This window comes from Bombyx mandarina, chromosome 21 (assembly GCF_030267445.1).
Source record: "Bombyx mandarina strain Sakado chromosome 21, ASM3026744v2".
Taxonomy (NCBI): Eukaryota; Metazoa; Arthropoda; class Insecta; order Lepidoptera; family Bombycidae; genus Bombyx; species Bombyx mandarina.
The window spans coordinates 8,328,365-8,342,879 of record NC_143227.1 but is presented as its reverse complement, the minus strand read 5'-3'; the positions used below and the strand labels follow the sequence as shown (position 1 = coordinate 8,342,879).

The 14,515-nt window shown below is 35.1% G+C and overlaps 1 protein-coding gene across 1 annotated transcript in view; it reads left to right on the top strand.

Moving 5' to 3' along the window:
* Nucleotides 1-14,515, top strand: part of AdamTS-B (ADAM metallopeptidase with thrombospondin type 1 motif B) — a 103,472-nt gene that overhangs the window by 29,534 nt on the left and 59,423 nt on the right. The window contains exons 2-3 of the mRNA XM_028170729.2: nt 1,823-2,209; nt 11,395-11,614. Coding sequence (XP_028026530.2) covers nt 2,014-2,209; nt 11,395-11,614 — 416 coding nt within the window. The 5' untranslated portion in view covers nt 1,823-2,013. The remainder of the gene's footprint in view (nt 1-1,822; nt 2,210-11,394; nt 11,615-14,515) is intronic.

Here is a 14,515-nt window from a genome sequence, read left to right as displayed (position 1 = left end):
ATCGTCCTTCCATCATCCTAATTCCCGGAATGCATTCCACACTTTTACAAATACATTTTACGCTAAACTTCTTATCTCTTCGAATACTGGTTCCAGATTATGGTTCGCTCTCCGATATTCTGAACATTTAGGTTATATATTATGTGGGTAACACTCTGCATTCAAGTTTATTTATTTATGGTTTATTCGCCAAAGCCTGTCAATCATTCTTGTTTTATACAGATTCAGATGAAGAAAGCGTCGCCTTATAAAGTGTAGTCGACTATTCAAGAGTTAATGTATCAAGTTTTTATGTTCAATAAAGTAATATCTGACACTGCAGCGCTGTGTCCACTGTCTTTACTATAAATATTTCAACGATTTTATTTAAAACAATTAATTTTGCTATTAATAGAGTGAATTAAAACGGCATGATTTATAATCTTAATAAATGTTGTACGAGAGTCAGCGAGAAATTATCGTAATTAAAAAAAAAAACTGTAATCAACAAACCAGTTATATTTACATGTTTTATTATATTCTAACGTTATTGATCACATTTCCAGACAACGTAATTAAGCTATACAAAGCAAATAACAATTCCATTTCGTAATTTAATCTGAGACTTAGAACTTTAATAGCTTACATGTTGATCCGGGAATAGAAATATTATTAAATTTATTATTTTATACGGCTATATTTATAGAAATAATGTAATTAATAAAAATTTGTAATTAATTGAATAGTATTATTTTTTATTTAATATCACAACATAATTTGTTAAATATGATTAATAATTCATAATACTTCATTCGCAGCGATCTAACACAATAAATGAAAAAATATACGATAATGTTTGAGAGGGCTTTAGAGATAATACGTATCTAATTATGAATAGTTATGTAACCCATGGTTCTGCGGAGATATTACAGTGATAGCAATCTGAGACAACGGTCGCGTACATCGTACACTATAATATTATATTAGGTTCGAGATCATTGAACGGAATTCGTGAAAATTTAATTTAAATATATTTAGTTCTTTTCATATTTCATAACAACGCAATATTTTCTTGTTCGTGGTGAGTAATTTTTATTATGTTTTAGATTTCATAATTGAATAGTTTAAATTTTTTTTTTTATGCGTAAGAAAATTAAAAAAAGTTTGTAATAACACTTTTAATATTTGGTGTGAGTTTGTGTACTGCACAACGCAGTCCTGGTTTTATTTTCTGAGGCAGTCAGATTTCTCGTGAAATATATTTGGTTTTCAGAATCTGATTCTGTTTCTGGCATCCTTAAACGTTGACAAAAACCCTAACATCACGCTAAAGATCCGAATAAATTGATGGTTAGGTGTGTGATAAATAACAATAATTAATAAATTATATATTTTTACATTCTAATTTCAGTATAAAATGTTTTAATTCAATTGTATGCTACATAAAATACAACATAATGCTATGATACAAATACACATACACAGACCTAGTAGTATACAGAATAAAAATTAAAATAAAAACGTGATATAAAAACAGCAATAAACCGAATATATAAAATTCAAACATTTTACTAACAACAAAATGAATATCTTCGAGTGATTACCATAAACGGCTTATGATTGTGTGAGAACTAGTTATTTTGAAATAAATTATTTCACAGCTGAGTTATCAGATGTATTTTTTTTTAATTCAGTCAGTCATTCATATGTTAAATGGCCCTGCGGACATAACAGCCTTCGATATGAAATTAATTGAGACTAATTGATGTAGTGTGATATGATTTGACGTGACGGTTTTGTTTTGATTTTTATTTTTTATTAAATGCTATTTATATCTTTACAGGTAGTCAATAATGACAGCAGACCAGAGTAGAAGAAGAATAACGTTCTCTTTATCAATATCCAACTACAAGCATAAAGCGTCCTAAATGTCATTGTATTTAATGACATTTTTAGTGAACACGAATCAGTAGTGCCGTGGTTATGTTAGGACACTGAACTCAGTAAGATTAAAGTTTCAATCGAGAGACAGCGATGCGCGCGAGTGAATCTCGGGCGCTCAACAAGATGGAAGTGCGGTGTTCATTGTTCAAACTCTTGCTTTTCCAAATGCTGGTAGCGTGGTGCGACGCGAAGCATGTCTGGACTGATGACATGACGAGAGTGGAGCTTGGTTCCGACGACGTTAACCGAGAAGTCCAGGATAGCATAGATACATTTATGCACACTGGTGAGTTTTTTTAATTTTTTTATTGCTTAGATGGGTGGACGAGCTCATAGCCCACCTGGTGTTAAGTGGTTACTGGAGCCCATAGACATCGACAACGTAAATGCGCCACTCACCTTGAGATATAAGTTCTAAGATCTCAAGTATAGTTACAACGGCTGCCCCACCCTTCAGACCGAAACGCATTACTGCTTCACGGCAGAAATAGGCAGGGCGGTGGTACCTATCCGTGCGGACTCACAAGAGGTCCTACCACCAGTAATATTAATGACAATATTTATTTTTTAACGGCATATTTTGTGGAAGTCTGATAGTAATATAATTGTTTATTTTCAAACGTTCAAGGTGGGATCAAATTAAGGAAAATATTCAATAATCATATGAGAAAAAAACCGTGTTTCTTTTTGTTGTTGAATAAAATAACTAAAAAATAATCGTTTTTGTGGACGAGAACAGTAGAACTACAACCAAGTATGCTGTGATGTAATTGTTACGATGGACGTGGAGTACAAATTTAAATGAATTAATGTGGAATTTATGCGTAGAGCAACGTTTCAACAATTTTAATAAAATTGACATCTTCTTCATAGAAACGGACACCGTGTGAATAGAATTTGAGAAAATTAGCATTTGAGTCGAGGTAATTGTTAGTCTGCATGAATATCCGTAGTTTGTCAGGTAGTGTATTCTGTCGTTTATATTAATTCATCACGTGCCGATGGAATAATAATAATAATTTTTTTCTAACCGAGAGAGATCATGTTATGAGAAAAAAATAAAAAAAATCCAAATCTCGCGTCTGATCAAAGAGGAATTCAAAATTGATATCTCGTAAACAATTAGAAGTGACGGGTGACATGGGTTCGCAAACGTAAGGATTTTAAACAAGATGGATTTCTTCAGATTTGCTTTCGTGTTCCCATGACGCCGGACCTTTTTGTGTTTGTCAAATAGTTTGAAACGTCTGTAATTGGATTAAGGCTTCCCGGTACCTACGTATACTTGGAATTGGAATATTTGGAATTTCAATTTCTATTTTTACTTATTTAGGAGATTAGCGAATGTCCGTTTTATAATAAAACTAGCGGCCCGCTCCGGCTCCGCTCGGGTCTTTAACAAAAATTTCAACGATATTTGACGTTTTTTTTTTAAATACAAGAACACTTATTGAGTCATAACTTTAATAGTTAGTCATATGCGCGACACTTTTTGTAAATAATAATGTGTTCTACTAAGTCATAGTACATTATTTTATTCTATCATCAATAGTTTTCGCAGGGCACGCGATGTAAAGAATATTTTAGGTAATTTTTTTACACCTTGGGTTACATTATTGGAGTTTTAGTAAGGATCCCTAATTTTTTTCAAAAAAGATTATAGCCTATGTCACTCAGGAATAGTGTAGTTTCCAAGCAGTGAAAGAATTTTTCAAATCGGTTCAGTAGTTTCGGAGCCTGTTCAATACAAACAAACAAATCTTTCCTCTTTATAATATTAGTATAGACTAGTCGTACTCGCCCGCTTCGCTGCGCATTTAAAATTAACATTATTGTCATTATTATTAAGGAGTCCAACACTCATCAACTCATATAAATATTAGCCTATCCATTAAGTACATGTATTTTCTACATGGATACCAAGTTTCATGAAACAATCGGATTCATGGTTCACTAGTTATAACCGAACATCCGTAAAAATCGCTATAGATTTATATATTAGTATAGATGACGCGCATTCGAGAATAAATAAATATGAATTCTGTAGTTAAATAAATGCTTGAATATCAATTTACTTACCACAAATACATTGTATGAATTGCAATGCAAGAAAATCTTTTTGTTTTATTATTGACACTTTTATTGACGTTCAAATCGACTTTGAGTTTCTTTATGAATTCTATAATATTATGTTTCAATCTTTACGAACAAAGTTTATGGACATACGGTACATCAAGCGTTTCTCAGATTTCGGATAACGGTTGTTAAACGGTAAATTGGGAAATTGTATGCAAACCTAAATAGTGTCATTGATTTCAAACTTTAATTTTCTGTTATTTTAATATTTATTTATTAATTGTAATTAATTTTTATTTATATTGATTTCGAGTTCATACTTTTCTTGAAGCATAAATTAGCAGAAAATGAACTCTTTAAATTTTATTTAACGCCAAACTCCAAAAACAGCCATTTTTATCAAACATTCTGCGTTACAGAATATTCATTGACTCTCAGAAAATTGAGAACGTAGTTATGATAACTTATTTCAAACCTTTGGCATAAGTATCATAATTATGCAAACAATTCCTTAATTAATTAGATGTTTTTGTGTCACCCGCGTTTAACTACGTTCAATTATTATTATAATATAACAAAGTAATCAAATTCATCCAGGAAAATCTGAAAAACGAATTGTGGAGTTATAGTCACGGCGCCGCGGCGCGGCGATTCAACTTATTTTTGCATATTTAAAACCAAAAAATATCTGAAGAACTATGTGTTACTAGAAAAATTCATTGAAGACATTTATCTCTATTTCAACATGTACATATGTATATAAATAGTCAGTAATTAATAAGTAATAATTTAAAAAACATTTGTTAATTATTCCGCTATTTCTCCGTTTTATAAAAGCAACTTTTCCAAAACAATCCGGCTTTAAAACAACAAGAAAAATTAACAAGCCACGATGAGAGCGCTATAAAAGATTTAATTAAAATATTACCGAATTTTTTTATCTCCATAAAAAAGTAAAGTATAACGATCTTGATTCGTTATCATGTAAATTCAATATTTGTACGCGGAACCTTATCTTCGTAGTGCAGAAAAGGCGCGAATCCGTTGGTCGGGGTGACGTAGGTGGTGACGTAAAACTGTCACTTTACACACGATATTATGTGCATTGAGGCCACTCAATCCTGAACGTTTCATAAAATCATGCACATTTTAAACGAAACATACCTTTACCATATTTTGTTACTAAAATATGATTGGCGTTTTACGTCAGATAATAATTCAATCACACCAACCCATGTATTTTCATTAAATCGATCTTCTTCGTCTTAAAGTTTCTGCAATAATTTGCACACTTAATAGAACTGCATGCTAATTTATTTTGGGGAAATCGGATGTCTAATAAATACGATCTGAAACCTTTTAATGTTACCTTTTTATTCGGGGCCTTTTTTCCTCGTGTAGCTATTAAATATCACCGTTTCTAAAGATAGACGAGCGAACGATCTTATCATGAAAATTAAATGTATTTAGTCACAAAATAAATAGTTACGCAGCACGTATTTTTACAGGAAACTCGTAAAGCGTTTGTTCTTGTCACATCGCCGTATACACGTATAATGCCACAGTTTACATACTCTGATTATGCTCGAAAAATGATGTAATACCTACATCTATATTGTTGGCTCGATCTAGTTTCGGGTGCCAATTTCATTTTCAATTTTTTTCACGTCACGTTGGGACAAACGATCCATTGCGACCCTCTTAATCTTAAGTATTTACCAGAGGCCATCACACTTAAAAAAAGTTTAAAATTCTAAAAACCGATAGATATCGATAGACAGCGATAGAAATAGAAAGGACGGAGGAACACTAGTACAAAAATGCAAATGTACCATGTTTTTTTTTAAATTTCAATGGTGATTCAACTATAAACAATTTACAAGCATCTTTGAGATTATACTGTAGCTAAATTGACTTGAAATAGGTTTAGGATCATTAAAATTGACCTTGACCAGTCTACGGATCCCAAAATAATGAAGATGATTACTGCAATCCCAATATGGAGGCAACAACAAACGTAAATATCTCCAAACTGCTTGTGCTGTGGCATTCAGACGAAAAAACAATTAATTCTGTTAGATTACAGACACATTATAACCACGGGGGTTCTGTAACTGTCTAGGGACCGTTCTTTGTTCTTTGTAGTAAGTTACTTACGTAAGATACTGGATGTGGCACCCTATTGCGTTTCATTCCGATTTTATCACGCCTCACAGAAGTTTAAGTACTTCGATGAATATGTATAAAGTGATTCTAAATCAGATAAAGATAATGGAATAAGTGCTCTTTCAAATCAATAGGTTCTACTAAATCGTTGTACAAAAAAGTGGGCTATGTTGGACAATTTTAGACAGTTTTGCTTTCCACCTACACGCGCACACGTGAGGCGCTAAGCAATTAGGTCGGTTTACAGAATGGCCAGGCGGTTTCGTGGTATTGTAACCGGTAATAACAAATAATTTATTTCATCTTCCAATTATAAAAATAAACTTTAATCATTCAGTTACACAGCTCTTGAGTGCAGAATGCCATTTTCCCTATTCTTCTACTCCCACCGTGATTGTTTTGTCCACGATCACCCGGCTTCTCGGTCGAGAGCCTACTCGAAGCACGTCAAACGCTAACTCGTATTCCCAGGATACCCGCTGAGTCAGATCCTATGTGTGTCGGCGATATAACCTATCACCGGCAGCTCTGTCGCAAGACGCACGTAGAGCAACTTACACGTCGTCTTCTTGGTCTCCAAAATGGCATATACTGAAGAGGACCTGAAATACTTGGGGGGTCAAAATTTGAATGAAATCCTTATCTCAGCTCTAGGCTCAACGACGACGGGCAGGTGTGGATAGATAAGACAATTCTTGCTCATGCACCGCCACTTGCTTCTACGGGATGATGGACTCGCAAACATCGCCCGCCACGTCTTATCACTGTAGAGCATTGCAAACATAAAGCTCATAATATTTAATATTTACGCCGATAAATATTACATGTGAATGCCAACATTAAAACAAATGAAACTTGAAGTTTCAGTTGTATCCAAGTAACGGCTATTCACTGGAACGTGTGAATGCTTTGCAACAAGAATAGCCAGACCGACGATATTTGCTTGTGCCGGCGTACATCACGTCCTACCATCAATTTATCTCTAAATAGTATAAAGCAAAGTCGTATTTTGTTTTTCACTTCGGGTAAACTATGCAGCATATCTCGATACGGTTTCCACGAATAGAAAGAGCGAAAGCCGATGAGGGTTAGGGTAAATAAATTGGTCAATATTTTGGACAAAATGGCGAAACCATGACTAGACGGTGTTACATTAATAAAACTCTTTAGTTGTGTTTATATCGCTAATGTTGTCTGAATCTTAACAAAAATTGTTATCCATGCAAGTGAAGCTGTAAGCCTAAAGCTAGTGATAAATCCGAAAATTCACAGATCGGTAACTGCTTATTTCAACATAATTTATTCCTGTGTGAACAGGGTATAATTTATGAAACTTCTTATTTGAAATTAACAGTAAGTACACTGCGTAATGCAAGGTGTAGTCGAATAAGGTAACCAGATCGGACAATAACATTTTTTACCATGTTAGACTACGTTGTTGGACCAATATGGTTGGCAAGTACAAGTGGCATGTATAGAACTTGTGTGGCCTTAAATGCGATATCGTGTGTCTAGCGCCGTTTGGTCGCTGACGGAGCACGCAGAATTCATATGAATTTGTTCATACGATGAGCGATAAAACTAACGAATGCAATTGTTTGTTACAAAATAGAATTTCATACCGAGAAACCGTTTTCTATGATTTTTTCACATGGCGTTAACATATATCAGATTTCATATTGTTTCACTTTATTTAAAGAATCTTTTAAGTTGAAATTTGTTACAACAAAGATGAATTAATTTAAATTGAATATTGAGAAACATTGAATGTATGGTACAACCTAGGGTCCCTAGAAGGGCAAACTATCTGATTAAAGCCCAACGCGTTTATCCATACTATTCGATGTTCATTTGAAAATGCATGAAATATAATCTATTCGTGCTTGTTGTTAGTGACTAGCCTCACGGTATAAAAATAAAGAAAATTCTAGAAAAATGCTTCAAATCATTTTTCTAGAGAAAACTGTGAATTCAATGCATTAGGTAAAAATTATCAAAATAATTGAATGCTTAAAGCTTAAAACTGAAATAAGGAAACACAAAAAGCTTATTACCATTTAGTATATATAGGGCTATATATATACGAGTATTTATGTGCCAATTACAAATGAATTCTAATTATTCTTTTTATCAGATGGATAACAGATTCAATATATTTTATGATTATTTCGAAAAAGTGCAATTCTTAAGATTAATATCGCAATTGTTAAGATTTTTATTTTCGATTAGTGTTTTAATTACGTAAATTCACCTGTCGTGCCGTATTCACTCACGGCTAAAACTATTTTATCGGCGACGTAAATCAACGTCAACGTATTCCATAAATAGAAAACGATTTTCGTGTAAAACGTCACGTACACATTAATTGTCGAACATAGACCTTTAAAGTATTGTCGAAGATACGTATTATGTCATTAAGATTATAATGATTATACATAAATTTATTTGAATGTACGGAATGATGGCGCCGTGCTATGGCGCCAAGCTCAGGGCGCAGGGCACGACATTGACCCGGGCTCTCGTACAAATGCGCCCGTCATGCTAATTATATCGTTACATTTCTTTGTTTCTTTCATCGTTTTTAGAAAAAAAAAAAAGAATTTAAAGTACTCTCATACAAAATCAGACTCGATTAATGTTTAAGTAAAGGGTTTTGTCTATCTACGGATTTAAGTAAATAAAAAAACTTACGTGATGCAATTTAGCGTAGTAGTACAATTCAAATAATTAAATAAAATTCATTATTTTTTTATTAAAGGAAATCGAGTTCTCTTTTATTATAATAACAAATTTTCGTTTTACGATGATAAATTTAGAATAGAATATAAAAATTTTCTTGTCTCAAATTTTTTTCTATTTTACCATTGAACACTAATTTCAGGATATTTGACAAATTTAATTTAAAAAAAAAGCTGAATTAATAAATGAAATGATATCACAAACAGCGCTATACTGGATAACAGTTAATCAGAAAAATTAAGTTTAATCTTGCCAATCAAAGAAAATGCATTCATAGTAGAAGTGAATTGAAAATTGATAATTTAAAAAAAATTAAAACAAGTAATAATGATTATAATTAAGTTCATTTCAAATATCAGATTTCTGATATGGTTCAATCGTAATTGCATCATCAGTTACCACGCGTGATTTGTTGTATGATGGTTTTATTTATTTACTACCATCAGCGTTTACCGGCCGTCGGGTCAGTGGTGCTGCTGCCTTTGTTTGTTTCCGTTTTTCCTGGAAAGCGCCGTCATATTCGAAACAAAACGCAAATGCTATTAACGCAAAAATCAATGGCAATATGTATGCAATGTAGGTTAGCTTGCGTTTTTAGTTAGTTTTGTTATATTTTGAATCTTTACAGCTGATACAATAATTCAATACCGTATTTTAATGATAGACGAACCTCGTGGTTTGTGTTAGGTGATTAGCAACGCGTATGGACATCACTCCCTAGTTACCGAAAACATTGAAAGGTAAAATGGCGGTTTCAATTGTGAAATTTTCTGATCAGAGGATACACGGCTGTTCGACACGGGTATACTGAAGCTACTGTTTGCCACTATAGATGACCATCTCAGATCGATTTTTCAGAGATTGTTTTTTTGATCATACAAGATCGTTTTTTTTTTATTATTTGTAATTGAGTGCACGAGCTCGCGTTTAAACTGGTATAAAGTGATTACCAGAGCTCAAAACATGAAATAGGCAGGATGCCATTATTATTATTATTTTTACTTTTTAAGATAGATTGATTATTTTGTTGTCCCATTCTGTTCCAAACAGACAAAATTGGCTCATTCTACTTACTGTCTGATATCAATTCACCCGATTGATGTTAGTATCGATTAAAAATTAACTGTGTCTTTGATCTAGAATAGTACTACTCTATCTCTTCAGGTATATATCTTAAAAGAATATTTAGGGATTCACTGAAGAATAGTGGGGTAGTATTTTCTGAGTACTGTACCAACGTACAACGATCGAATTTTTAATCAACAGCAACTATCCTCTATCCGTCCATATCTGTCGCAACATAATCATGCATTCAGGTTCGAAAGGTGCAAAGCCAGAATACAATATAATTGAGACTTCTTATTATTGTAATATAATGTCATAAAGCCGGCTACACTCTTTATTTCATCTTCCCAACGTTTTGGCTGTCTTCCTTTTTTTCTACAGCCATCCCGTGGATACCACTCTGTAATTATTTTAGTCCATTTTTCGTATTTCTCTCTTAAGATATGTCCTGTCCATCTCTACTTCAGCGTTCTACTTATTTTGATTGCGTTTTTAAATTTAGTAAATCTTTTTATTTCCGACAATCTTACTTTGTCTCTTCTCTTGACACCAGTGACACTTCTTTCTATGCTGTTCTGACATACCTGTATTTTATTCAGTCAGTCAGTATTGGAGTTGAATGGCCAAAAATAGAAAAAATTGGCAATCTTTAGAGGAGGCCTTTGTCGAGAGACAAGCTGTTTTGAAAACCATACCGAACGCCGAACGGAATACTTGTTTATAAGTTGCAGTTAAATTTAATTTATTAAGTTAGTAATTAGTAAGTAAAACAGCAATAAAGGCTTATTATTATTATTAATTTCACAAGGAGGGTAGCGCTATTTTCATTGTGATATCTATGGCTTCCGATAACATGTATTAAGACTTAGCACCAGGTGGCTTGTGAGCTCGTTTATCCTTATCGTTCAATAAAAATGGCCGTAAATCCGTCTTCCTATCTTAACACGTCTTTAGACTGGATACATGATTGATTCGCGACAGAAATAGAAAGTAGTTACTACCTACCTATCTGCACTCGGTCAAAACACGACCGGGCGCGGTAAACAGATAAAGTTTTTGATAATAGAAAAAAATTCCAATGATACCACGTACTCGTATTTACTGGTGGTTGAACCTCTTGTGAGTCCGCGCGGGTAGGTACCACCACCCTGCCTATTTCTGCCGTGAAGCAGTAATGCGTCGTAACTATACTGAGACCTTAGAATTCATATTTCAAGATGGGTGGCGGTATTAACGTTGTAGATGTCTATGGGCTCCGGTAACCACTTAACACAAGGTGGACTGTGATCTCGTCCACCCATCTATGCATTAAAAAAAGTCGTATCGGAAGATTTTAATCCGAGATTCCTTTAGACTTTTAATTTCCAAGATGTAAGTGATGTATTTAGATCATCATGAAATATTAAGCTCCCATCGTTCACACAGGTATCTACTCCCATCGACACCTGGATACGTCGCAGGTGCAAGTGGTGCGCCCGTTGAAAGTGACCCGTGATGGTGAGCTGGTCTCCCACGTGGTGGATCACTCCCACGAACACGGGCACGCGAGGGCGCGCCGTGATCTGCATCACACGGAGCATCTGCAGCCGCACTCTCTTCACTATAACCTCACCGTTGACGGCAGACAAATCAGGCTGGACCTAAGGTAAATTAAACACACCGTAAATACTTTAAAATTATTTTATTCCCTTCGACATTATAATTGTTTGATGCGAACATAGCAATAGACATATAAACTAAATACATTTCAAAGAATATTAAATGTTAGGATGACGTTTAGATTAATTGTGATTAGTTAGGTGTTATAGCCTAACCAATCATATATTATTTTACCTCTCATAATAATTATATTCAAATATTTAAATACCTATACATCTTGTTAAATTTCGAAGTAGTCAATAGCGTCGAAATTTAATAAAAGTATCTATTAGCTTTAATAAAAAAAAAAAAAACCAAGAGTACTGACAAGAGATTGGAATTAACAAAACAAAAGAAGAAATTCAAAGATTTTTATTACCAATTTGTCATTTCCACCCTTCAAACCGGAACCCATGGCTGCTTCTTGGCAAAGCTAGGCCCGGTGGCGATATATCTATGTAGTGTGCCGCTAAGAGCAGTTCCATCTTTTTTTTTATAGTATTGATGGTTGGACTAGCTCACGGCCCACCTGGTGTTAAATGGTAACCGGAACCCATAGACATCTCGAATGTAAATGCCACCACCCACCTTGAGACATAAGTTTTAAGGTCTCAGTTTTTACAGTACAGCGGCTGCCCCACCCTTCAAACCGAAACGCATTACTGCTTCACGGTAGAAATAGGTGGGGTGGTGGTACCTACTCGTGTGAAAAAAAGTTCGACATAACTGTTTAAAATGTACTTAATAGCCTGACAGTGTATCGATTTCGTGAGATTTATTCCGTTGTCAAAACTCTTAAAATAAAGACATCTTCATGAACAAACATCCGTCTTCAGATGCACAATCACAGGTTTTCACGTCAAGAAACGGATCTTATCAAATACTTATCTGTAGTTATACGATAGTAAATACAAGAGCATACAACAAAGATAACGTTAAGTTCATGGGCATCGTGTGCTTAGAGGAGAGCAGCTGATCGTGAATTTTCAGTTACAAAACAAAAATCTATAATTGAAATGCGATTAAAATAAAAAATAAAATATTAAATTATTTAACTAAAACTACTTTTACCGTTTCGTCTCGTGTTTTTTATTGTTATTACAATATTATTTGCAAAATTTCCAATACTGTACAGTTTTTGTGATCATCATTATCATCATCATCATCATCAACAGCCCACAGTCGTCCACTGCTAGACTCACAGTTTTTGTGATCACCGACGGTTAAATGTCATTCGTTGACATCTACTATTCGCTGACTGTTTTTTTAAATCTTTACATCAGTAAAAACCATACATTTTGTTAGTATTATTTGTAACCTGACATATTAATATCTGACTATTTATTACAAACTTTTGTTAGTCTTTCCCAAGTTCCTGCTGCAAAGGCTATTAACCAGCAGTCCCTCTATCTTGCTTGATATGATGTTCAGAAGCATTAAAGCATTTTAAACTTGTAAAGCATTCGAACCGTCTGAAATAATACAATGGCAATAAACACCGCGAAATTAAACCGTAGGTAACAGTTTTAATTGTGGCTATGACTCATCAATACCGACAAAAATTCTATAATACCATTAAATTTTATTGTGTTGAAGTTTATTAAATTAATTTTTTATTTTGAAATACAATTATTTATTTTTTTGCCTTATATATCATGAAAGATAAGGAGAGAGATGTGCGTGTGCGCCACTATCTGTTGCCAGCGTCACTGACACAGTTTATTTTTGCCTATCGCGAATCGACCGACCTTCTCAAATATTTGAACTTGGCTTTTCTATATCGTACAGCTAACTTTTATCACGTCTCTCGAACCACGACGCGAATGTTGTCATTTGATATATTTCATCACACCAAATCGATTTATCTTCGATTTAGTATTGTAGAAAACAATGTTCCTTTGTGTATGTTTTTTGTTGTTTTACAAATATATATAGTTATATGTTGTGTAATTCAATGATCTCGAGCAAAAAGTCTAAATAATCAATCACATCAAATTAATATTAGTCACGGTGCGACGCTGTATCATTTGCGAGAAACCAATTGGAAACTGACACAATGACATGCTATCGACTCGAGTACCACACGCAATATGGCCGTGAAAATGACACTATTTTATAGACTCGATTAGTTAACTTAAATCGTACAAGAGTACAATTGGGAATCAAACAAAATCTTTTTTGTGCTCATTTTTAAATGTCTCCTAATTTGTTTAACTCGTTAATATAATTGAAACTAATTTTCGAGATCGCTTGTGAGATGTTCAAAACCAATCGGAGGCTATGATGTCAGAGTTTGGGGGGCCTGACCAGGTGACGCGCCGTCTCTATACAGGGGTGGTGCGATCAATGGCCCTATACGGGGCGCCCGTGTGGGGCCAGTCCCTGGCCGTGGGGGTAGCGAAGCTGCTGCAACGGCCGCAACGCACCATCGCGGTCAGGGTCATCCGTGGTTATCGCACCATCTCCTTTGAGGCGGCGTGTGTACTGGCTGGGACGCCGCCTTGGGTCCTGGAGGCGGAGGCGCTCGCTGCTGACTATCAGTGGCGGGCTGACCTTCGTGTACGGGGCGTGGCGCGTCCCAGCCCCAGTGTGGTCAGAGCGCGGAGGGCCCAATCTCGGCGGTCCGTACTGGAGTCATGGTCTAGACGGCTGGCCGATCCTTCGGCTGGTCGTAGGACCGTCGAGGCGATTCGCCCGGTTCTTGTGAACTGGGTGAATCGTGACAGAGGACGCCTCACTTTCCGGCTCACGCAGGTGCTCACTGGGCATGGTTGCTTCGGTGAGTTCCTGCACCGGATCGGAGCCGAGCCGACGGCAGAGTGCCACCATTGTGGTTGCGACTTGGACACGGTGGAGCACACGCTCGTCGCCTGCCCCGCATGGGAGGGGTGGCGCCGTGTCCTCGTCG